The 24,039-nt window shown below is 39.1% G+C and overlaps 1 protein-coding gene across 2 annotated transcripts in view; it reads left to right on the top strand.

The window, feature by feature from the left end:
• TBC1D4 (TBC1 domain family member 4) overlaps positions 1-24,039 on the top strand; it is a 172,786-nt gene that overhangs the window by 129,216 nt on the left and 19,531 nt on the right. The window contains exons 9-14 of one of the 2 annotated variants that reach the window (XM_045201816.3): positions 2,035-2,109; positions 3,613-3,839; positions 5,624-5,788; positions 16,001-16,161; positions 18,514-18,723; positions 22,244-22,402. In XM_045201816.3, coding sequence (XP_045057751.2) covers positions 2,035-2,109; positions 3,613-3,839; positions 5,624-5,788; positions 16,001-16,161; positions 18,514-18,723; positions 22,244-22,402 — 997 coding nt within the window. The remainder of the gene's footprint in view (positions 1-2,034; positions 2,110-3,612; positions 3,840-5,623; positions 5,789-16,000; positions 16,162-18,513; positions 18,724-22,243; positions 22,403-24,039) is intronic. The other variant, XM_053916306.2, reaches the window with a different exon arrangement.

The raw sequence follows: 24,039 nt of genomic DNA, 5'->3' as shown, positions 1-24,039 counted from the left end.
AGAACTTTAAAACTTTCTGATAGTAGACATAAAAAGAAAAGCTCAATAGAAGGCAAGGAAGCTAGAATTAAAAGAAATCATCAGAAAAATAAAGCAAAATGCTAAAGAAATGGAAAATAGGAGAACAGGGTAAAAGGTTAAAGGATTAGTCTGAAGATCCAAAAAGCCAAATGGTAGGAGTTCTGGAAAGAGAAGATGAATGCAGAAATGTTCAAAGAAATCATTTTAGCAAGTTCTCGGAACTAATAGATATGTTTCCAGGTTTAGTGGGCTCAGAATATGTACACTAGAGTGACTGAATGAAGCCGTGCCCAGGCACATAGTTGTGAAATTTCAGAATGCCAAGGGTGAGCGTAGAATCCATTCCAGAGAGAAATAGCAGGTCACACAAAAAAGGCTCAGGAATCACAGTGGTGTTAGATCTCTGTGCCAGGGACACCTGAGCAGTGCTAACATTCTGAAGGTCAGTTTCTAACCAAACGACATATTCATCCAAACTGTTAATGATGTTCAAGGATAGAGTAATGACATTTACAGATAGGTAAATCAAAAAAATTAGTTCCCGGTCTCCCTTTCTCACAAAGGATTCTGTGCTCCCTCAAATGCAGAAGTAACTAAAAAAAGAGGAAGCCATGGGGTTAAGGAAACAAATTCCAACACAGGGGGGGAGCATTAAAGGATATTTCTAGGTTAACAGTGAAGGAAAATACCGGGGAGATCTATTCAGCAAGACTAAATTGCAACCAGGCCAGAACGGGGCAGGCAGATAGAGGTCTTCATAATGGGTAGCTCAAAGAAAAAGAAGAACATTGTAACTGATGGATTATGGGATGTTTGACCATTTGGAGATCTGTTGGTAACTTTGAAGATACATTAGTGATTGCTGAAGTGGATGTTAACTCTTTGCAAAACAAACTATACAAGTTATAAGTTGTAACAATAGTCAAACATATAGCTCAGATATGAACACTATTTATAAAGTCATAATAATCTAATCACAAATTATTGTTTTAACTGAAATTTGTGACATAACTGTATTGAGAGAAGAGAAAAGGAGTGTGCATAGGGGTGGGAAATGAAGTAAAAATACTAAATGTCTCATCTTCCAACGTAGGAAGTGAATAAATAGTGCCCGGAGTGGAAAGATTAAGGAATAGTAGTAATAGAAGCTGAATACCAGAAGCATCAAAACAAACTTTCAAGTGTTTGCTTTTGGCGAATGTTTTCAGTGTGTGAGAGAGGGGGCGGGGGGTGACCGTCACCCTTCATTTGGAGCTTGGTAGCACAGTTTGGCTTTTGAAATATTGTGCAGGTATCACTTTGATTAAAAATTGAAATGAAATTGAACTCCCTTCCCTCAAAAAATTAAACCCAAGACTGTCTGGCCACAAACGGTAAAACTGTAAACTGCTACACAGGTGTCGTGCATTTTTTATTGTGCAGAGTCGCCGTCCCACTGACCTGTATTCCCAGTTACTCTCCTTCGGGCATGCCCCTGTGTTATAGGGTCACACAGAACCCCTCCTCCGTCGGTACTTTGTCTCAGACCTTCTCTATGATGTGGCTCCCAGCCTGCCTTTCCATTCTCTTTCCTTCAAAAACTGGCTCAGTTTCTTCCTGGATAACGTGGGGGAAATACAGGCTGGGGCAAAAGTAGATTTACAGTTGTTCGCACGGGAAATAATACAACATAAATGGTTTCATGGCACACAGCGGTGCCAGGGCTCTCACCGACGTTGTGGGAATCTCCTGATTGTGTGAATGAGTGATGTTTAACCTCGGAACCAAGAAAACCAAAAAGCTTGGCCCGAGTATCTAGTTATCTAATGATCGATTTAGAAGTGCTGGACATAGATTGTGAATAGTTCTGCTTACTGTGCTGGAATGGCTGTTAACACTACCAAGAAAATTTAGTGAGCTGCGAAAAGGATCAGTTTAGTGCTAACACGAAGAAGCAACTGCTTGTTACAGTCGTTTTAAAGTAAAACCTCAGACCACATGACTGATTTAATTTTACCCTTTTCGCTCGCCCAGGGAGCCAGCAGAATGAGAGGCCGGCTGAGCAGCGCGGACAGCTTTGACCGGGCCAACAGCCCGGCTTCGGAGAAGGTACCTAAGCGGCTCCCTTTTTCACTGTTCATTGGCACTTGGCCCAAACTAGCGCCGGTATGGTAATTGGCATGCTTGGTTATTTTGTTCTGAATCCTTTATGATTTTTTAGAAAATAAATATTTGAGGCCTTCTTATTTAAAATAAGATTCTGGATTGGAGCACGTTCCTCTTTTTTTTTTTTTTATCCTCATCCGCCGACATGCTTATTGATTTTAGAGAGGGGGGAGAAACACATTGATCAGTGGGCCCAAAACCCAGGCATGCGCCCTGGCCGGGGGTTGAACTGGCAGCCTTTCAGTTTATGGCACAGCCTTTAGCTAACTGAGCCACACAGGCCAGGGCAGTGTGGTGCTCTTTATTCAGCTGCAGCTTTCTCACGGTGAGGCAGAACTCCTCCCTTGCAGTCTAACTCTGCTCTGTCTTGCTGCTTACCATTTGGACGTAGTATAATTTGGAGGATAGTATTTGAACAACTGTTGCTCCAAAGCCATAGAACGATGTCGCTCCAAAGGCGTGTAATTACCGCACTTGTACAGCAATGCTCTTGTCTTTTGCTTTCTCCCCATGTGTATCCCCCCACCACTTTTAACCATTTTAACTGCAACATTCAGCTCTTTATCTCATAGACAATTCTCAGTAGGTTTGGTTTCCTGTTTCCCGTATCATGCACCATGCAGGCTGAGGCATATGCAATCTGTTTTTTAATGGAACAATATTAAAATATTTTTATTAACCTTTCTGTTGATAAAATTGAAGACTTAGGTCAGCTGTGAGTCTTTTTAGTCCTAACCCACGCTTATTAAGCTGAACACTTCTGTAGGGGCTCTTGTTCTGTAAAGTATAAACAGCACACCTGTCTAAATGGAAAGATTTACGATGTCTGTGCATGCAATATGAGACACGTTCCAGCATCAGTCACTTTTCATTTATTTCCTGTTTTTCATGTCTTTTAAAAAATGTTACATCAGGGAACATGTAGTTGGATAGAAACATCCATCGTCAAGGAAGATACTTAACAGCCTTTATTTTAGTTTCCTGGAGGCTTTGCCACCAGACTTGGCCACTGACACTTTAGGATATTCTTTTGACAGTACAGGAAGCGTGCAACTGACAATGTCACGGAAATCAGGAGATACGTAAATGCAGACTCCACCCTTTTTGGGTCCTGATCTCTTTTCATCTTTCGGGCAACGGTGAGAAGGGTACAGTAGCTACAGCCTTTTACCACCAAGTGTTAGGGAAGAGAATACCTTTTCTTATCATCCCTTTCACTTTCTTGCCTATCTTGACGCGTGCTGTGTGACAGCTGCTTATCAGAAGAGAGGGGTTGTGGTGATGCTGATTAGCCTTCAGCTTGGATTGAGTAAAAGAGAAAAAAAGACCAGTTTTGTCCTGACTCAGGAGGAAGAGGAGGCACCCTGTCCCTCTGAGCTCTGTGTTTAAGCGGGGCTGCCATGGTCCATGTAGGAAGGAAAGACCTCCCTTCTGCTTGCCTTTCAGGAGTACTCACCAGGAGAATCTCCACCAGGGACACCACCGGCCTCCCCACTGTCCTCAGTCTGGCAGACCTTCCCTGAAGAGGATTCTGACTCCCCGCAGTTTCGAAGACGGGCACACACGTTCAGCCACCCACCTTCAAGCACAAAGAGAAAGCTGAATTTACAGGATGGGAGGGCTCCCGGGGTTCGCTCTCCTTTCCTGAGGCAGAGCTCCAGCGAGCAGTACAGGTGAGTCTAAACCTCTCTCCGGAATGCGAAATAAAGTTCTTCTTCCAAACTGTTTTGATCACTGGGAAGTCAAGATTTGTGGTGCCTTCACACTGCGGCCAACATTTAGTTTTTCGAAAGACCATAAAATAAATTGAATTGTAAACACCGTAGTTAGTAAGGGAAGCAAGGCAAGGTTTAAGCCAAAGAGCTGAGTTAAAGCATTTTGGATGGAAGTATTTTTTTCCAGAAAAAGAGGGAAAACAAGATATTATAGATGTGGCTTTGCCTGAGACTCTGCTGACAGTGCATGTCATCAGTGCCTTGGTGACTACTTCGCGAAGCCAAGCCAGCAGATGCAAAAACAGCAGCAGTGGAACTTCCTGTCAGCCTGCAGCAAAATGCCAGGGTTAAAACATCACCTCACTCACCCTCATACAGAAGGCAAAACTTGGTTGCATGTGATTTCATAATAAACTAGAGAGCAATAAGAAAATTAAGAATTTTATCTAGAATAACCTGATATCTATAAGGAATACATACAACATAATTTACAGGAAGTAGCCATTAGGAATTATCTTACATGGTATTTAAAATATAACTCCACAAAATTGTTGGCACTTAATAAGAAATGATAAAGGAGGTAAATCTAGAATAGAAGAATTTTTATACTTCTTACTGTGTAGCACAAATCAGAATTTATATCCTAGAACTAATTTTGTTTTTCTTCTTTTCCTATGAATTTGATACAGGAAATGGTTTGATAGGGATCTCAGTTGGAGAAAAAAAACAAACAAACCAGAACTCTAAGTAAAAAGAGATTAATTTTTACATTGTTATTAAATTTACCAGCATTTCTTTTAAGGATACAGTTTTATTCTCCTTGTGTTTTGAATGATTCAAAATAAAAATAAGATATTTAGGATATATAAAAATAGAGTAAATTAACAGAATTAATTATCCTCAGATTTTTTTAATGAAGAATATTAAGTATTCATGTGTAAATCAAGATTTTTTTAATGGTCACTTTATATTTACCAAGGCAGTTAAATCTCTTTATAACCCCCGCCCAGGAAAAATTATTTTTAATAATTTAAAAATGTTTTTAACTATAAATGATGTCTCTATTCTTCCTTATGCTTTCTACTTTTTATAATGTATAAGCTCAAATAATTACTATCAACATAAAAAGATGCTATTTGTATCATTGTAAAAACTTGCTGGAAAAGAATCTTCTAGAAATAAAAAGAGCTGTGCTGGAGATTTAGGGATTCAGATAAACCCATGGCTGCACAATTCTGCTGGCTGCCGGCAAGAATGTGGACCTTAACATTCGTTAGGTAAAGGTCGTAGGATGACTTCCAACAACCAAACATCTTGTTCTTAAATTTTTAGAGGAGTTTATGTCTTTCAAATAGTTAAGTCTTTGAACTTCTGATAATCAGTTTTTCCATTTGGAACTTGTTTCCTGTAATTATTTGTGCTTTCCTATTTTTTCCCCTTGAAGTATCTTTTGCATGTAAAAACAGACACTTTTCGTCTCAGATTTGTTAAGAAATTGTTAAGAGACGAACACGACGTCCTACATGGACGAGGAGGAATTCTGATTTGCGAAAGGGTAAAACTGGGTCGTACTTTTAAGTGGAGAGAACTGCATGCTCCCCCACCCCCATTTAAGATCCAGCCCTGAGCCTTTAAAGGAAAGCTTAAATTAATAACAAGAACCTGTTTATATACTTTTTCATAGTGAATGAAGATGTTGACAGAATATAAATTGAGACAAATTTGCTGTTTTCTGTACTCAGCATTCTTCCATCTGCTCGGCGCGTGCACAAGGAGAGTAGCTCTTCCTGCAGCCTTCCGAGTCTGCACACTTCCTCCTCTGCCCCTTCCTTCACTGCCCCCTCTTTCCTGAAAAGCTTTTACCAGAATTCAGGTAGACTGTCCCCACAGTATGAAAATGAAATCAGGTGAGATCAGTGTCCTCTGTTTGCAAAGCAAAATCTTCCACAGTGATACACTGTTATGTTACTAAAGAGTGGCTAATTTTGGAGTGACTGACATTTATGCATCCTTCTGCTGTGCCTGTTCTAATTTGTTTCTAATGTTTTCGCACTCATTCCACTTAACTTTATTAAGAAAACTTTTAAAACCAGCTGAGTCCATGATGATCTTACTTTTAAAATTATTATTGTTTTCATACCATTTGTGTGTTTCCTGGCTCCGTAGTCTAAGCTTTGCTTTTGTCTGGGACAAGCCCTGGTGCTAACACATACTAAGCGGACCTCTCCTGACCACGCCTTTTCTTCTCAGCCTCTCTGGGTATGCATGCCTTCTGGAACCCAACAGCCGCTGCCTTAAACATATGTACCAAAGGGGTGGATATATTTGTATTTTTAAGTCTATAGAATATTTCCTAGGCATTTCTTTGTTTTTTCAGCGACATAGACTGACTTGTCTGAGTCTCCTGAATATCACATGGTGGGTGCGGAGTCATGGTGATAGCAACAGCCTTCAGAGAGCATGAGAGATCTCTTGAGTTGTGGAGACATTTGAGTTTTTGTTCGGGGCCCCAATACTGAAATGTATAGCCCCTTAAGTCTTGCTCTTTGCTCTTAGAGCTACACAAAATTAGATGCAGTGATTTTGTGAAACTGCCTCTTTTAAAAAATTGAAATTCTGAGCTCTTACTGATCATTAAAATTCTTAGGGGATTGTTTTCCACCTTTGGAAAGAGGGAGGTTAAGTTGGGAGTTTTTCTAAGGAGACTGTTGTTGGCTTAGAAGTTTATGAGATCATTCCTGTTTTTTCTTTTTTTAAAAATCTTCATCTGAGAGCATGCTTATTGATTTTAAGAGAAGGGAAGGGAGTGAGAGAGGTGGAGAGAAACATTGATGTCAGAGAGAAACATCAATTGGTTGCCTTTCCTATGTGCTCCTGACTGGGGACCAAACTGGCAATCTAGGTTTGTGCCCTGAATGGGAATCGAACCTGCAACTTTTTGGTTTACATGTTGATACTCCAACCAACCTAGCCACACCGGCCAGGGCTCACTTCTTTCTTTTTGTGTGGCTTGGCTCCTTCATACTTATTGCTATATAGTATTCGTTTTTTTAAATCCTCACCCAAGGACATGCTTTTTGATTTTAGAGAGAGGGGAGGGAGAAAGAGGGTGAGAAACATCGATGTGAGGGACAAATATAGATTGGTTGCCTTCGCACGCATTCTGACCAGGGACCAAACTGAAACCTAGGCATGTGCCCTGACTGGGAATTGAACCTGTGACCTTTCAGTTTACAGGACAGTGCTCCAACCAACTGAGCCACACCAGCCAAGGTGCTGTATTAAATGATGTTCATTTAATCCATGACAATTTATCCAGTCTCCTGATGACGGACATTTGGGTCGTTTTGAGTAGTTTGATAACTGGCAATTCTTGCAATCCAGGAGGAGAACACATGCTACCAATCAGCCTGTGGGCCACTAAAATCTTCTTTTATGTTCTTTTGGTCCCTTTTCTTTAGACTTAGGAAATCCCCAAAGTTAACATATAACTAGGTAACCTTCCCTACCTAGTTAAATCAGAGTATTTCTTAAATTATCTCTGAGTATCTTTTGTCTGTGTGCCAATATTTTTCACTCTGTCAAAGGTTATTAATATTGGATTAATGAACTTTTGAATCTGAACTTTTCTCTGAATTAGTACAGTTTAAACAGTGAATTTCTAGTGAAGAAAGTTGATGAAGAATTGGTTCTGAAAGGTTTTTTAAGGGACAATCTTAGGGGAGAAATTTTAAAGGAAGTTATCCACAAAAAAATAGTATAATATATATAGAAGATGCAATAAATTTAGAGAACCAAAATGCACACACATAAAAATGTCAGTTTGCCTTATCTCTATAGTACCACCTATTAATAAGAATACAACATTTTTGGTGAACTCTATTTGCAGTTTATTTTTTGTTATGTTAGTTACAATGAGCATTTGGAAAATCACAGTTTCCTTCTCGGAAGCGAAACCAGGCCTGAAAGTGACAATTAGGACTAGCCATTAAGAAGGTCACAGGTGATCTGTGATAGCATGTAGAGGACAAAATGAGTGACTTTTAAAGGATTATTTATAGTGCTGAGTATAAAGTTATATGTTCATCTTTAGTTCTTCTTCTGCTGAGCTGTGTGTGTTATTTTTTTTTCATAGCTTCCTGTGGCCCATTACATCTCATTCTGTAGAAGGATATTGAAGTCCAGAAGGCACATATATGCTCATTTGGCATTGAAAAGTTTCACATTCTTGTTGCTTTCTTGGAAGTGCTATATTTAAACATGAGGAGAACTTTTAAATTTGTAGGAGCATTGAGAATTTCACTATTTTTTTTTGTATTACTTTGTAATGCTTTCTTGGCTCTAAGAAATTCTAAACATCAGAAAGCACTTTTTTGGATACTTTTGTATGCTTTTTAATAATTTGACAGCATAGAATCAAAAGACTAAAAAGACACTTACCATTTTTTTCATCAAAAATAAGTTTTATTAAAAGCACCCATACAGCCCATCAGAGTGAACACGCCACATCACCCGCCACCCTGTCACCGAGTGCACTGCCACCAGTAGCCCTGTGGCTGCTGTCATGCTCCCACCCAGGCAGGACCCCTGTCCTGACCTCTAATGCCATGCCTTAAATACCGTTCAAAGCTTTACGTAAACGGCATGAAACAGTATGAATTCTTTTATACATGGCTTTTTTCACTGGACATTACTTTGTGAGATTTATTTCCATTTTTATGTGCACTTCAGTCTATTCACTTATATTGCAGGATGGTATTCTGTGTGACATGTCACCGCGTACCCATCCTTTTGGTGATGGACATGGGGATGATTTCTAGCTCTTTGGCTTCTACAGAGCCCTGCCCTGGGGAGCACTGTTCACGGCCGTGCTTGCATACTCCTGTGCGTTACTGATGACTGTCCGCACAGGAATCAAATTGTTGGGCAAAATTAATGCTTAGTAGGTGCATTTCAACACGTGAGTCATTTAGACATCAATTACTAGTTACAATTTTGAAGAGAGTGCTTTTCAAATTTGTGTTTGGAAATAATTTCAAGTATATAGAAAAGTTGCAAACGTGTCGTGGAGAACGGCTGCTAGCTCTTCCCCCAGATTCATCGGTGTTTATCATGTGCCCCATTAGCTTTATCATTCTCTCTGCCTGTTTACACATGAATGTATACATGCATATATGTACATACATGTGCTTTTTAAACTTCTAAGCCATTTATGAATAAGTCGCATACGTCATGCCCCCTTACTCTAAATACTCTTGTGTGTATTTTCTAAGAAGGAGGACATTCAAGAGCGTGGTTTTAACCCAGTGATTTCTAAACTCTGTATCTCTGGTTATCACTACTTTCAGAGAGAACACCATACTTACACAATCACCATGAAATCTGGAACTGCTCAGAGTACTGAGGGGAGGAGGTTCCTAATATGATGGGTTATAGTTTTCTTTTCACTAGGGTACCTCATGTTTTGTGGAACAGGTCTCCAAATATGCATAGTCAAGTAAGATATAGGGTGGGTTAGTGTATAAGCTAACAGATACTACTTTTTTAAAAAAAGATTTTATTTATTTATTTTTAGAGAGATGGGAAGGGAGGGAGAAAGAGAGAGAAACATCATTGTGTGGTTGCCTCTTGCCCCTACTGGGGATCTTGCCCACAACCCAGGCATGTGCCCTGACCCTTTGGTTCGCAGGCTGGCACTCAGTCCACTGAGCCACCCCGGTCAGGGCCAGATACTACTTTTTAGAAGGCATATTAATTTGAAATTTGAAATTCAGATTACATGTCCTTTCTAGGACCACTATTCTGAATTATTAAAAACATGTCAGGTTACTGTTTTTAAGGAGGTTGAGAGAAGGGATCCAAGATATTTTTAATATCATGGTTTATTGATTAGTAGGGTCATTTGAACAGCATTAAAATGATAAAGGAAAGGAATAAATGTATGTTTACCTTACTTCAAATCATTTTTTATATGTAATGTCATTTCATTGTTTAGTAGTTAAACTATAATTGCCTATGATGATATAGTAAGTATATTTATAAAATATCCATTTATCAAATATAATATGTTCTTTCTAACAACAGGCATCTTGTCACTCCTTATTTTGGCTTCTCAGCTTTTAAGACTAGTTAAAAAACTATTAATATTGAAGATTATTTGTCAAAAGTGAAATGATAGTCATTGCTTTTATTTACTTATAAAACTTTTCAATGAGAAACTAAGATTTTTGCTGATGAAGCACTTTGTTACATAGTTTTGATCCTCTGTGGTTCTGTCGTATTCACTGACAAAAATAGTCTAAGTATTCATTTTGGTTCATCATTGAAATAACCTCATTTATGCTGTATTGACTTACGGGAATGCTGTTTTATTCTAAATCCTGATTTTGGACACATATCTCTTTCTTTGTGCTAATATCATTCCTTGTTTTCCTGTTGTACTAGACAAGACACTGCTTCAGAATCAAGGTGACTAGAGGTCTCAGTATTTTTGTTAAAAAATTTCATAAATCCCTCCAGCTGAGTATCACCGTTAGTTTAACACGCGGTTCTGGCTGTCTCCTGAATGCATGCCATCGTTCTGGGGCTGTAAGGGTTACGTAGCAGGAAAAAAGATGGTGCCTGGTATAACCAAAGGTCACACATGATCATGTGAAATGTGGATTGCAAACAGAAATCCTGTTTCTACTCTATTCCTTGTTGAGATTTCCTTAAAACTGTGCGGAATCCTTCAATCAACACCTAATTTTAATTTTGAATCAGTAGAATTAGTGCATATAAATTCCTTATGTAAACTCGTTTAGAGGTACCTTTAAGGAGTTTATTCTGAATCCCAAGAAAAAAGAACCTCAAGGACACATACTCATAAAATTGAATCTGCTTTGACCTGAGAGGATAGTTAATCTATTTCTGCTCATCTTGATTTCTGTCACAGTGGCCACTTTGAAGCACTGCTGAGACCTTCCAGATCCCCCCCTCCCCTGTTTGGGCACAGGAAAACACCTACTTCCTTAGCAAAGACGTCGGGGAGTTCTTCCTCTTGCCCAGCGTGCTCATTGCGGTGCACACCCAGAGTCACTGCTGAGCGGGTTTGCTGGGAACAGTCGTTCTTTGCTTTGTTCTTCTTTCTGTACTTTGCTTCTATCACAAGCTCAGTGGAAGACAGACATGCCCGCCTTCCTGTTTGGGACCACGGACGTTTCGATTGCTTTCAAGTTGGAGTAAAAGCATAGTATTAAAAATTGGACTAGAATGAGACATACAAGGAGAAAAATGTTCCCCCCAAATTATTTTGGCCACATTGGAAAGATGAAAAGTGGCTTTTTTAATCTTTGTAATTGACCTGTATTTTTTTATGGTTAGCTGTAAGACCATTTCAATAATATTTCTTATGTACTTTTAAAAGCATAATGGAAATGTTAGTTTTACTTTTTCTCCGTTTAGGTTCTACAACAGCATAGAATTAGATCCCTTGATTACCTTAGATATCATTTGGCCCATAATGCCCTTACTTTACATATGTTTAAATTGAGCTACAAAAAGATTTAATGTCTTGCTTGCTGTCTTTTCCTTAATCTTAGGTTAAAAGGATGTAAGTAAATAAGCTACTCATAGACATTTTAAATTCCAATGTAAAAAACTTACTTTTTTAAAAAAATTGACATTCAGTATAAATTTTCAGTGTAGAGTTTAGGAAATAAAACTGTTTTCTTCATCCTTTGTTTTGTTTTGCACATTGTTCCACTGATTAATCTGTCCCTTTTGACTCATAGCTCAGATGCTGTATATTGATTTCCACTAGAATAGTTCAATCTTGACTTTCTTTAATTAGTAAAGATTTTCCACAGGATGGTAGATGGTTGCCCAGTTGAAATCAAGGACTTAGATAAACTGTTAGTGCACCTGATTCGATTCTGAGTTAAATTGTACTATGGGTCCCGTGGGGAAAAACAAAAAGTTTCATCCCTGTGTTGTTCTCTGCAGCTTTTTGGGGGGGCATTTACAAAGAGAAAGCTTTTTCAGGTCTCTGTTAAATAGTTGCTGTTACATTAGTCAAGTTTTGTTTCTGTCCTGAGCTGTCATACCTTGTGATCTAGCTGTGACTTCCTCTGCAGTCATGTCTTTGGACTTTATGAAGCTGGTGGGTTTAAGACGGGTACTCGGGGTTGAAGGATGGGGGGCAGTTTGCTGCTCAGCAGGACAGCGCCTTTGCAAAACTGGTCCTGCCTGACAGTTTACTTCAATGAAAAGTGCATCTGTGTTGCCTATATAGGAAATAAGGCATGATGACATCCTCCTTAAAAGTTGGGTCTCTGTGAGCGGACACTGAAATGCCTTCATTCTGTACAGTATCCAGTAAATTAATTGTTATCAAAGCAGGCAAGTATGCGTTAAAAATTTTGTATTAACGTAAGAAGCACAGTATTAATTTGGTAGTTGATGTGCTGAGGACTGTAACTGCCCGGTCAAGGATATGTTATTAAAAAGTTATCTTGAAGCTCTGTGGGAGGGTTCATGTCGTGTTCGTAGCTTTTGATCAAGGCTGTGTCCAGAAGGACTTGGCAATGCCTCCCAGCCCACATTGTGATGCACATGTTATATTTTCCCCCCTTGTAGACCTTCATTTTGTTCACAGGTTGTGGTTCTTGATTAATTGGGGAGTAGCGATAGGAAGAATATATAGAATACACCCATACAAAGACAGGTGGGAGTTCTTCACGTGGTACTTCCCTCCTAGGTATTCATTTTTCACTTAATAAATTTAAATGGAGGTAACACTGGCCCAGAATACTTTTACTGAATGTGTAGAATGCTAAGAACAATCCTTGGCCCATAGTATGTGCTTCTTGTATTAGCTTAATTATGGGTGTAGTGAATACCACATGTGTTGTTTTATTTTTATTTCCGTTCAAAAAGTGGACATCGTACTTGGCTCGCTGCTAAATTTAATTAAAGGGGAAGTCAAAGTGAGCACTACTGTTGTAGTTACAAAAACAACCAAAAGATATAATAGTAACAAAAAAAACGTGTTTTTTTCACCTCATCCTGTGCAGTTTTCAAGGTAGAATATGAGAATTTTCATGCACCATCTTTCACATGGTTTTGATTCTTGAAATTACTCCCTTAAGAATGTCAGATTGCTGACTAAGTGTAAATCAGAAGGTAAACTACTGTAAGTCCCTTACGCACCGCTATTGAAACACTTATCAGTAGGCACCTTGGCTTCTGAGTGCATGTCTTCTCGCGGCTTTGGCCTTATCTCTGCCACCAAACTGCTTTTTCAGGATGTCGTTTTTTAGTGCAAGATAAAGGTCAATGGTCTGTTATGTAAGTTTTTCCTTTCAGTATATTATTATCTTATATTTTGACTGCTAATTTTTGGCTTATTGCTCGCCGTTAAATTCCAGACATAGGAGGACAATGGGTCATTTGGCATTTTGTTTGGATTACAGGATTTAAAATTGTAGACCTTACGAATTTTTCAAGTATGTAAGGCTAATGTGAGGATGCTTTATGTCCTTGTTTTAGAACATGTCCCCCCCAAAATTTATATTTTACAAGCAATACTAAAGGTGATATAGGTACTCCTTGGTCTTATTTGTAGTACTTTCTAAACACTTGGTATGTTATTAACAGTGAATTAGAAGGTGATTTTTAAAAGACAATTTATTCTCAGCATTAAAATGTGAAAGTTTCAGAATCTTTTGGATTGGTTTACTCCAGCATTCTTTATTAGAGCTACGAAGAGGTTAAGAGAAACTCACCTTGTGAAGCATTGAAATGGGTGCTTTTACACTCATTTTATTTAGCTTTCTGAGCTTAAGTTACTAATTAGATACTTTTGTACAGGACAGGAGCAGCACTTACTCGGAAAAAGGGTGCCTTATGTTGCTACTCACAGGTTTCATGGGCGATGCTCGCCAATGCCATCAACGGCTTAGTCAGTACTTTTGGGAAACAGAACTTTTCGCCAGAAAGACTTAAAAGTCGTGACTTCCAACAAAGGGTTTTAAGAAGGTTGATCTTTTATTTATTCCTGTCACATTGGCCTAGCCAGTGGTACTTTTTGTCCATTTTAGTAACCTTCTGAATTAATGTTTCATAGGGTTTTACAGTATTAATTTACTCAGTGGATGTTTGTTGAGTGCTTACTGTTATTTGCCATTACCACACTAGGAGCTGGAAATGTGCCCGTGAACTGGGTGTTTAGCAGGTAACTTCCAGGGAGGGAGCGTCACCAAATCAAAGTGTTTGTCAGGATGTGACTGTTGTATACAGAACATTTGAACACAGTTTCTAAAAGAGTGACACTTGAATTAATACTTTCCAAAGTGGAAGTAAAGATGGACAGATTTGTTCACTATTTCAGGGAGTTTGGAATCGCGGACACATACTGGGGTTATAATTTTCTCCAGGACATACAACAAAGGGGGTTCGATGTATGTATTAGCTGTTTCTGAAATATCATAATACAGCATGACAGTTAGTATCTGCGTAGCAGCTTGAAGGTATGGCTTTTTTGTAACTTTTTAAAATTGTTGTTCAAGTACAATTGTCTCCATTTGCCCCCCCAACACTCCCCCCCACCCCAGCCACCCTTACCTCCCACCCTCGATTCTACCGCCGTTGTCTTTGTCCATGTGTCCTTTATACATGTTCCTTGATGACCCTCCCCCCATTCCCCCCCATTATCCCCTCCCACCTCCCTTCTGGTTACTGTCAGATTGTTCTTAATCTCACTGTCTCTGGTTATATTTTACTTGCTTGTTTGTTTTGTTGATTAGGTTCCACTTATAGGTGAGATCACATGGCATTTGTCTTTCACTGCCTGGCTTATTTCACTTCGCATAATTTAGCTAATGCAGAAGTAGTATTTCCAGGATGCTAGATCGAGATTAGAAAGCACTGAATTACCTGGTATGTGCGTACCTAAAGTAAACAGAAATACGGCAGGCGGGTGCTGGATTGCTCTGCCGACTAGGGATTGCCTCGGCTCTACCACACCCTTGTGACCACGTCATTGGGCTTGTGGCCGGTCCCGCTGTTTCGTTTCTGACTTAAGATCTGACACTCGACACCATCAGAACTTCTGCCCCTTCACTTACTGGTGCCACCACTTGTAAACATGGGTATCTTCATCATTCTCTCAGGAAGGCTCAGAGACCTTGAAACTGAAAAAAAAGTAAAATACTCGCACCGCTAACAGCAACAATTACTGCATGGCATTTCCAGCTGCTAACGGAATTGGTCTCAAGAGTAAGTGCGAGGCAGAACGACCTTTTGTTGCCGACGGGCCTGGCCTGACTGACAGTGACCTTCACTAGGAAATGACATTCATGGGGCAGACCAGCCTTTCCACACGTTTGTCTCAAACACACTGACATAGAAAGATGGGACACCCCCAACCCCCACAAAATTGGGGGGGGCGATTCGGAACTTGAGTAAGTTAGGGAGTTCTTGTACACCCCTTCCCTCTTGGAGAGTGGCAGTGCGTGCCAACACATCACAGTCTCTGCGAAGCCCTACTATGGAGAAGATGTTTAATATTTTAAAATTTAACCTATCCAAACTTATTTGACCATAGCTTTTTTCCTAAGATGTGCCCTAACAAAATCCCACAGTTGACCATTTCTGCCTTTATTCAGGTCACTTTCTGCCATGGTCCAGCTATTGGTGGCTAGCAAGGTGGAGACAGACCCTAAACAGTCACAGGCAATTAGAAGTATCCTTATTAGCCTATTCTGTAAGAACTATGAGAAGGGCTCTTTGTGACCCACTTATGGAATATCTACATTGTTTAGAGTGTACTCTTAATTTGAAATTTTGAAAAAAGCATGAGTTCTTTACTTCAGCAGCCTTTGCTTGCCTGCATACGTGCTTCTATTCCTTACAGTGGGACTTAAAAGGTGGGCTATATGGAATGAGTAGAAACAGGTGAGCTTCTCGTGACTGGGCTGTGGCCTGGGTGACCAGCGTGCCCACTGACGCATTGCTCCATCTTCTTGTGGCTTTTGCTTGCCCGTGATGGGACTTGTGAATGGCTTGTGCGTCCATATCGTTGCGAAGAACTACGTTATGCAGCAGCCCTTACAAGTTATATGTTCATTTGCTTTCTGCAGTGATGGAGAAGGGAGAAAAAGGACCTCGTCGACCTGCAGCAATGAGTCGCTGAACGCTGGGGGCACCCCAGTCACCCCTCGCCGAGTCTCCTGGCGGCAGCGCATCTTCCTCAGGGTTGCCTCTCCCGTGAACAGATCGCCCTCGGCCATGCAGCAGCAGGGTCTGTGTGGTGCGCGCTCACCAATCACCCTCCCCAGCATCATAGATCAGGGAAGGGGATGCAGTGGTTCGTGCACCAGGGGATGCATGCTTTACAGTGGGGAAGTAGTGTCTCCTTCTCTATCTGGTACTTCTCAGATATGAGCAGAACATATTCGACACTCAGTAAATGCTTGTTGAATGAAGGAATGAATGAGTAAACAAGTTTCCCAAACCAGGAACTGTGATAGTGCTAGAAAAGAAGTTACGGGTATTTTTTTTTTAACTTTGTTTATCTTGAAATTTAAAAAATTTATTGGGGTAACCTTGGTCAATGAAACCATACAAGTTTCAAGTGCACACGGTATGGCACATCATCTACAAACTGCCTCGTGCAGTCACGACCCAAAGGAAAGTCTCTTTCCACCTCCTTGCATCCCTCCTTTCCCCTCCCCCACCCCCTCCCCTCTGGCAGTCACCATGCTGTTGTCTGTGTCTCTGTGTTTTCTCCCCCTTACTCTCCCTTCACCCTCATCCCCCAGCCCCACAACCCCCTCCCCTCCGAGAGCTGTCAGTATGTTCTGGTCAGTTACAGCTGACATTCAGCGTAGTCATAGAGCTTTTTATTCTTAGAAAAGCAATGTACTCTCTTTTAAGAGCTGCACATAGAGCAGAGTGACAGAACAATGTTGGACGATAACAGAAAGGCAAACATCAAGCAGCAAGGGGAGTTGGCAGCTCCCTTCAGCGTTAGGCCTATTAGAGATTAAAGCAGAAGCGTACAGAGGGGCAAAGCGACTGTAACAGTAAACAAACAGAACAATAAGGAGAACACACGTAAGTCAACAGACCAGAGAGCTAGAAAAATAACAGAATTTTTGGCAGAAAGAAATGAATCAGTAGCTCTTGTGGGAGATTTTGCTATGTTCCTCCCTGAAGATTAAATATAGAGGAATTAAATAACAGATAAAAATTGAGAAATAAAATCGAACAAGGGTAATCTACCTAGATTGCCTTGCCACCTAGAGAGAAAATTCATTCATTTTTAGCACACAGGGAGCAGTCATAAAAATTAACTATGTACTTGGCTACAAAGATTTCTTAATAAATTCCAGACAGTCATAATTATTTATACTGTAGTCTCTGATCACAGGGCAAATGATTTCACAAAAGAAAGAAAAATTAAGAAATAAAAGAAAGGAAGGAGTCAACAATGAGAGGACTACTAAATATTTTATGCATCTGGAAACTGAAAACTACTAGAAAGTAGAAGGGAGAAAATGTGACCAGAGGCCTGCATGTCAAAATTGAGTAATATTTAGAGGGCATTTCTAAAATTAAGAAAGCCAAAACTCAAATATACTAGTCAACCCAAGAAGCTTAAAACAGGAACAACAGAGTAAAAAAATTTTTAATTACTTACTAAAAAATAAGGGTAAAGATGGAAGTCAATTAATAAATTAAAAAACCCAAGAAAACAACATTACTAAAAATAAAATTAACTGGTCAGGAAAAGCTTCATGGAAAAGTTAGATATTTTCTTAAAGTCATTGCTGAGACAAGTACATTTCAGGAAGAGGAACTAGCAAAGCTCTAGAGTCATGGAAGGGGATTTTGTGGGTCAGAGAACCATGGGAAATGAAGCATTGGGAGCAGCAGATGGGAGACTGAGACGGGGCTGGAAAGGTTACCGGAGGCCGGAGTCTGAAGGGATCTCTCTGCTATCCCCAGTGGTTTGGACTTAGTTCTTTGGGGTATAAGCAACCATGGAAATGTTTTAAGAGGCATGATCAAGTGTGTTAATGTGTCAAAAAAAAAAAAAAGAAAAAAAAAGGCGAGTACAGAAGATGGCCTGGAACAGAGGGAGAAAACGAGCTCCAGGAATTGGGTAGGAGAGTGTTGCAGTGGGGGTGAAGAGGGCCTCTGAGCCAAGACACGCCCGGAGTGGCTCTGCGCTTTTCTGTTGAAGGGTTCCGATGGTAGATGTGGCCTTTAGGAGGTCCCGCATTCCACCTCACAGAAGTGTTTTGTTTCGCACAGAGAACACACACAGGTTGATTGCAGAAGTGTTAAGACGCTGGGGAAAGGCCAGTTCATTTTGGAGCACCTATCTTATAGGTCATTTCGTGCAGAAAGGAGAAGTGGGGAAACTGCACACACTTTCATTTCACGGCGAGAGGGAAATCTGGAAGGGGAATTCAGTCTAGTGAGTTTACTTAAACCATGAGTTCCAGAAGCGAACAGTCCCTCGGAGAGTGGTTTGGTGCAGAGCTTTAAAAGCGGACTGTCGGATGAGAGCGCGTGGGTTCCGGAGAACATTTCTGTAGTCTGGGTTACTGCTGCGGAATGCCTCTCACTGTCTTCTTCTCTGCAGATGGACTGGACCGGAATGAGCTGCTGCCGCTGTCCCCTCTGGCTCCAACCATGGAAGAGGAACCGTTGGTTATATTTGTGTCTGGGGACGATGACCCAGAAAAAGTTGAAAAAAGAAAAAAATCAGAAGAATTGAGGAGTTTATGGAGAAAAGCTATACACCAACAAATTTTGTTGCTTCGAATGGAAAAAGAGAACCAGAAACTCGAAGGTTAGCCATTCAAACAGGGCCAAGTGATATGCTACTACAATTTAAGGTTGTAGGCTAAAACTGTCTTTGTGCCCCACAAACTCACATGCATACTTGGACTGTATACACACTTTTGCTAGACTATCTAATGATAATTGTTTGTTTTGTGAGGTGGTTATGACATGGGAAAGTAGCTTAAGATATTTGCATTTTGGTTTGCCAGATTTAAAACATCAGGCACCCTTAGAGTATATTTGGATGATGGAGAGTGTAGATAAAATGGTAATATTTAGTGATATGTATTTGATATGACTGAAATATCATGGTGCCTTATTTTTTAAAAACTCTTAAACATAAAAAAGCAAATTCTGTTCTTGTTGAATATGATTTTCAACTTGGAATCTAATTGTTTTTATAATAGGATAAATTGACTATTTCAAATAAATTGTATCTAATTCAACTATAATTAATTACATGTTATCAAATCAAAGTTTATATTGTTTTACTGCTTTATACATTTTCTATTTAAAAAATCGTATTCAAATCATTAAATATATAATTGGACAATTTATAATGGCTATTATGCTATTTGTAATGCTTTATGGCTAAGCTGATGAATACCAAATGCTTTAGAATGTGTTTTCCAAACTTTGAAATGTTAATGTAATTTATGCCAGCACTGACAGACTCATACACAGGGAGATGTATAGTCAGAGCCAAAATGTATCATGCTATTATCTTCGGCAAGTCACTTAACATAAAAGAGCCTTGCCGTTGACATTTGTAAAACAAAAGGTTTAGCTTAAGTGGGCCCTTTTCAGAGTCTTAGAAACTGGCAGTCTGGGTTTGTCTCTGAGTTGCTTTTATTGTGTTGTCTTCCGAAAAGCTTTTCTTTAATACAGGTATTAACATTTCTATGTGTATTATCTATCTTAATATTCCTCTTACTATACCTGTTATTTAGTTCAATTTTTAATTTCAACAATATTTAGTTTGCAAGTGCAGTTTATATTTTTGTTATTTTTGTAGCAGAATAAGAAGTGCTATAATTTTTCATATTCCTAGGAAATAAATCTTTTCTTTAAAATAAAAATGCAGAAAAAAAACAAAATAAAGTTTAAACCCATGAGACCCTTGAAAAAAAAAATAAAATAAAAATCCAATTAGTTGCTGTGGACATAGCAAGTGCCCATTTGAACTTCCACAGATTTTTGAAAGGAATTGAATTTACAGGGTGGGGCAAAAGTAGATTCAATGCTTTGTGTATAAAACAATACAATAATTAATAAATTATTATACAAGAATAAACTGTGTTTCACATACTTACAACTGTAAACCTACTTTTGCCCCACCCTGTATATTTTTAAGCAATTGGTTACCTTTCAAATAACTCATAGACAGAAAAAAAGGTTGTAAAAAGGATGATTGTTATTCCTTTAAAACATTTACAACATGAAATTATATTTCATTAACATTTTGGGAATATGTACAAGGAGAATCTGACATTAAATGTCAAAGGATAGTTTTAGTGTCATAGACTATTTAAATTGGAAATGGCCCTAGTTAATCTGCATTCTTCGTTCTGCAGCTGAGATGGTGATTGGATTGCGAGGGTCAGGAATTAACCTGCAGTCACACAGTCATAAGTAGTATAGATAAGTGATAAGTCTGACTACCTGTCAGACAAGTAGTAAAACCCAGGCTTACTTCTCATGGTTCTCGGGCTTTTCCCGGTCTGCCACAGCTTTTTCTCAACTGTGTGCGTTAATATAGAGAAATGGGATGTTTAATGCAAATGACTGTGTATGTTAAGGTCAGTTATACATAAATGGACAAAACAAGAAAGGAGTGACATTCAGAATGTATTATAGAAACCTTTATCAATTTTATATATACTTCTGTACTTACGTAACGAAGACAAAAAATAATTTCACTTATTACAGGTCTAGCCAATGGATAATCATTTCTTCATGGTGCTGTATTCTTGCCTAGTTAACCAGTTGAAGGCCAAGGTTAACTGCTCTTGCTTAGCAGTTTATCCTCAAGGCCTGCAGCTGGCACATGGAAGGTGCTTTTTATTTATTTATTTACTTATTTCTTTAATCCTCACCCAAGGATATGATTATTGGTCTTAGAGAGGGAGGAAGGGGAGGGGAGAGAGAGAGAGAAGGACAGACAGACAGACATTGCTGTGAGAGAGAATCATTGATGTGAGAAACATCCATCCGTTGCCTCCTGTACGTACCCTGACTGGGGATCGAACCCACAATCTAGGTATGAGCCCTAACTGGGGATTAAACCCGCAATCTTTTGGTGTATGGGATGATGCTCCAACCAACTGAGCCACCCAGCCAGGTCTTTATTATTATTTTAAATGAAAAACGGTCTAGAGATGGTTGTACAAAAAGAAAATCTGAAGATATATTATGCTCTGCTCATTTTGAAAAAAACATTAGTGAAGTTAAATGTAGGATTATATTTATTATTAACTTTAATGAACTCCTTTTATTTGATTATCATAGAGAAATATGAAACAAGTATTGATGCAAAGCTAAATTATGTTAGAGCGCCATCTAGTGGTATCAAGGAGGAATATTTTTGTAGAGCAATTTATTTTTTGGTTGCGTCTGGACTTTTAAGTAGAAATTTTTACAGTCCTGCTTGAATAGCAGTGCATTATAACATATTTAAATTCTTTTGGAAAGGTTTCAAGCAAACTAAGAGTAATACTCATTTTGCTATTGTTTTTGTGCTGTCGAGGACTTTGGATGCATGATAAAGATTTGTGTTGCAGAAGGTAAGGGGGTCAAGTCTTGTGGGCTTGAAGGAATACAGGTTACTCCGAGAAACTCCTGTTCACTGTGATGCTAGTGAACGAGAAGAACATGAACTGACATGATTTTGCCTCTTGCTTCCTTCTGAAATCAAATAAAGACCAAGTTAAGACAGTGGTTGCTTTTATAGGCATTTCTTTTAATGAGTCTTGGGCTTTTATTTCAGACCATCCAATGGAAGAGAATTTTGCACTATTTAAAAAATGGAAGTAGTGATAACTTCAGTAACATGCATTTTCCTCTTTCAGATTATTAAAACTGAGCACAGGAACACATAACTCAGTGTTGTTAAGGGCACTGTTGCCAACCCTGGAAATAGTTATAAAAATATATCAGGTTGTTATGGTCACGTATTTTGGAGTCAAGGTTAGCATGAGGCATTGTTTCCTCATTTATGTCAAATATACTAACACCCTAATGGTGTTTGAAATGATGCAAGCTGTCACATCTGAGGCTATCACCTTTATCAGAAAATTGGAATTTGTAGCACAGCAAATGTGGTTTGTTTTTATGTTCGGTATGAAATGACTCAAAGTGTGAGAAGCTTTTATGTATTCTCAATTTTTTTTTAAGTTTTCGTTTTGAGAAAATGTTAGTGTTTGATCTCTAAAAGTCATTTGCTGTGATTTTACAAATATAAGAAAATGGTAAGAACACTATGTTTTAAAAACACGTTGGTCTTCCATAAATGCTCTTGTTTTTCTCAGCAAGCAGAGATGAACTCCATACCAGAAAAGTTAAATTGGACTATGAAGAAGTCGGTGTGTGTCAGAAGGAGGTCTTAATAACCTGGGATAAGAAGTTATTAAACTGCAGAGGAAAAATCAGATGTGATATGGAAGACATTTGTGCTTCTCTTAAAGAAGGTATTCTCAGTCTTTTTGTAGAGAAGCCACAGAGATTTTTTTGGTTTGTGCAACTGGGGCCTACTTTTGTCTTGGTGCTTTACCTGTAAGAAAAGGACAGTAATGATCTCTGCCACCAGTCAGTGACTCAGTTGGTAAGAAGGGTGCTAATGGAGAGGCTGTGCCTGAGGAGATAGCAAACCCCTTTTCTGCAGACTTCCGGGCCTCCTCCAACCAGCTGTGCTCAGCACTGTGCTGTTGTTTACCAGGGAAGGAGTGGGTTCATCGGCACGGATCTGTGATCACAGCCGTGAAAATAATTCAGACTCACACACTTGACTCATGTCCATCCTTTGGTCAGAAGAGTTTATTTACACACACGTAAACATGTATATGTGTATGTATATTCACCTACATGTATGTGTTTATATATACAAAATTATGTTCTTATTAGTCAATTAATCAGTTTTCCTTCCATCTATTGATTTCTATATTTACTTTGGAAGAATTCCTTTTATTTAACCATTATATTGCACTGTTGTTCTGTTGTATAAAATGACTGATATTTAAACATCTTAAATTTAACATTAAAACTACCGTGTGAATATGTTAGGTGTGTTTCTGTGACCCAGATTGCATACATTGAAAATCCCCATGGCCTGCTTAAACTGGGTGTCAAATAAAAATTTAAAAGTATCCAAAGAAACGTGATAATGAATCTTGTTTTAAAAGCTTATGGTAATGTATGAAACTGTTGCCTGAGTTTAAATTAAGATTAATTTTGTAAGATGCTACATTTACAAGCCTACTCTATTGGCATTCTTCCTTGAAGGTAAGGAAATCCCAAAGATTTTCACTGAATGCCTTATTTGGGAGACAAAGTAGGAGTTACTAGAATGTGTGTGAGATGTGTGACTTTTAAAGAAGTTTTAGGGATGCTCATCTCCCCATTTTTAATAGGATACAGTTTAAACTTCTGAGCATTGTGTCCAAGGCCCTCCATAGTCTCTCCTTCACCTTTCTGATCTCACTTTCTGCCTCTTGCTACCTTGTAGCATGTGCCCCAGAGTGACTGTTCGTCCGTGTGTGTCCCAGGCTCTTTCTTTCATGGAAGTCTGCAACCTCCCTATACTCCTTCCTTTCCATGCTACCTTCTCCCCTTTCCCATCTCCCTTTCTCTCCATCCCATCGCCTTCCCACTGCTCCTTCCCACCCCGCTCAGGGCATCCCCACATTCCTCCTCCTGAAGCATTGCTGCCCACACTCCCAGTCTGGAGAACCCTCTTTCCTCACAAATCAATGCCTGTCCCTCTCCTACACCAACAGGAATTGGTTTTGTTTTATTGTTCTTATGATTCTTTCTCTTTAATTGTGATTATCATAATTTGTAATTTTGTGTTTATTATATATTTGTTTAACATTTTTCTTTCCCCACTACTGTATGCCTTGCATCTAAAACAGTGCCTTGCACAAGTTATTTGCTGAGTGGATGAATGGTTGGATGAATGAATGAATGAATGGGAGTAATTTTCCTGAGAATTGATTTACTCATCTCTTATTAATGAAGTACCCTCAGTGCCATGCTCTATACTCTCTGCTCAATAAATATTTGTTTAACTGAAGTGAATGACCTTTTGTAAAACTGTTATTGGGTGGAT

This window comes from Desmodus rotundus, chromosome 13 (genome assembly GCF_022682495.2).
Source record: "Desmodus rotundus isolate HL8 chromosome 13, HLdesRot8A.1, whole genome shotgun sequence".
NCBI classification, from domain to species: Eukaryota; Metazoa; Chordata; class Mammalia; order Chiroptera; family Phyllostomidae; genus Desmodus; species Desmodus rotundus.
Note: the sequence above shows the minus strand (reverse complement) of the source record. Positions and strands in the feature narration are given on the sequence as shown.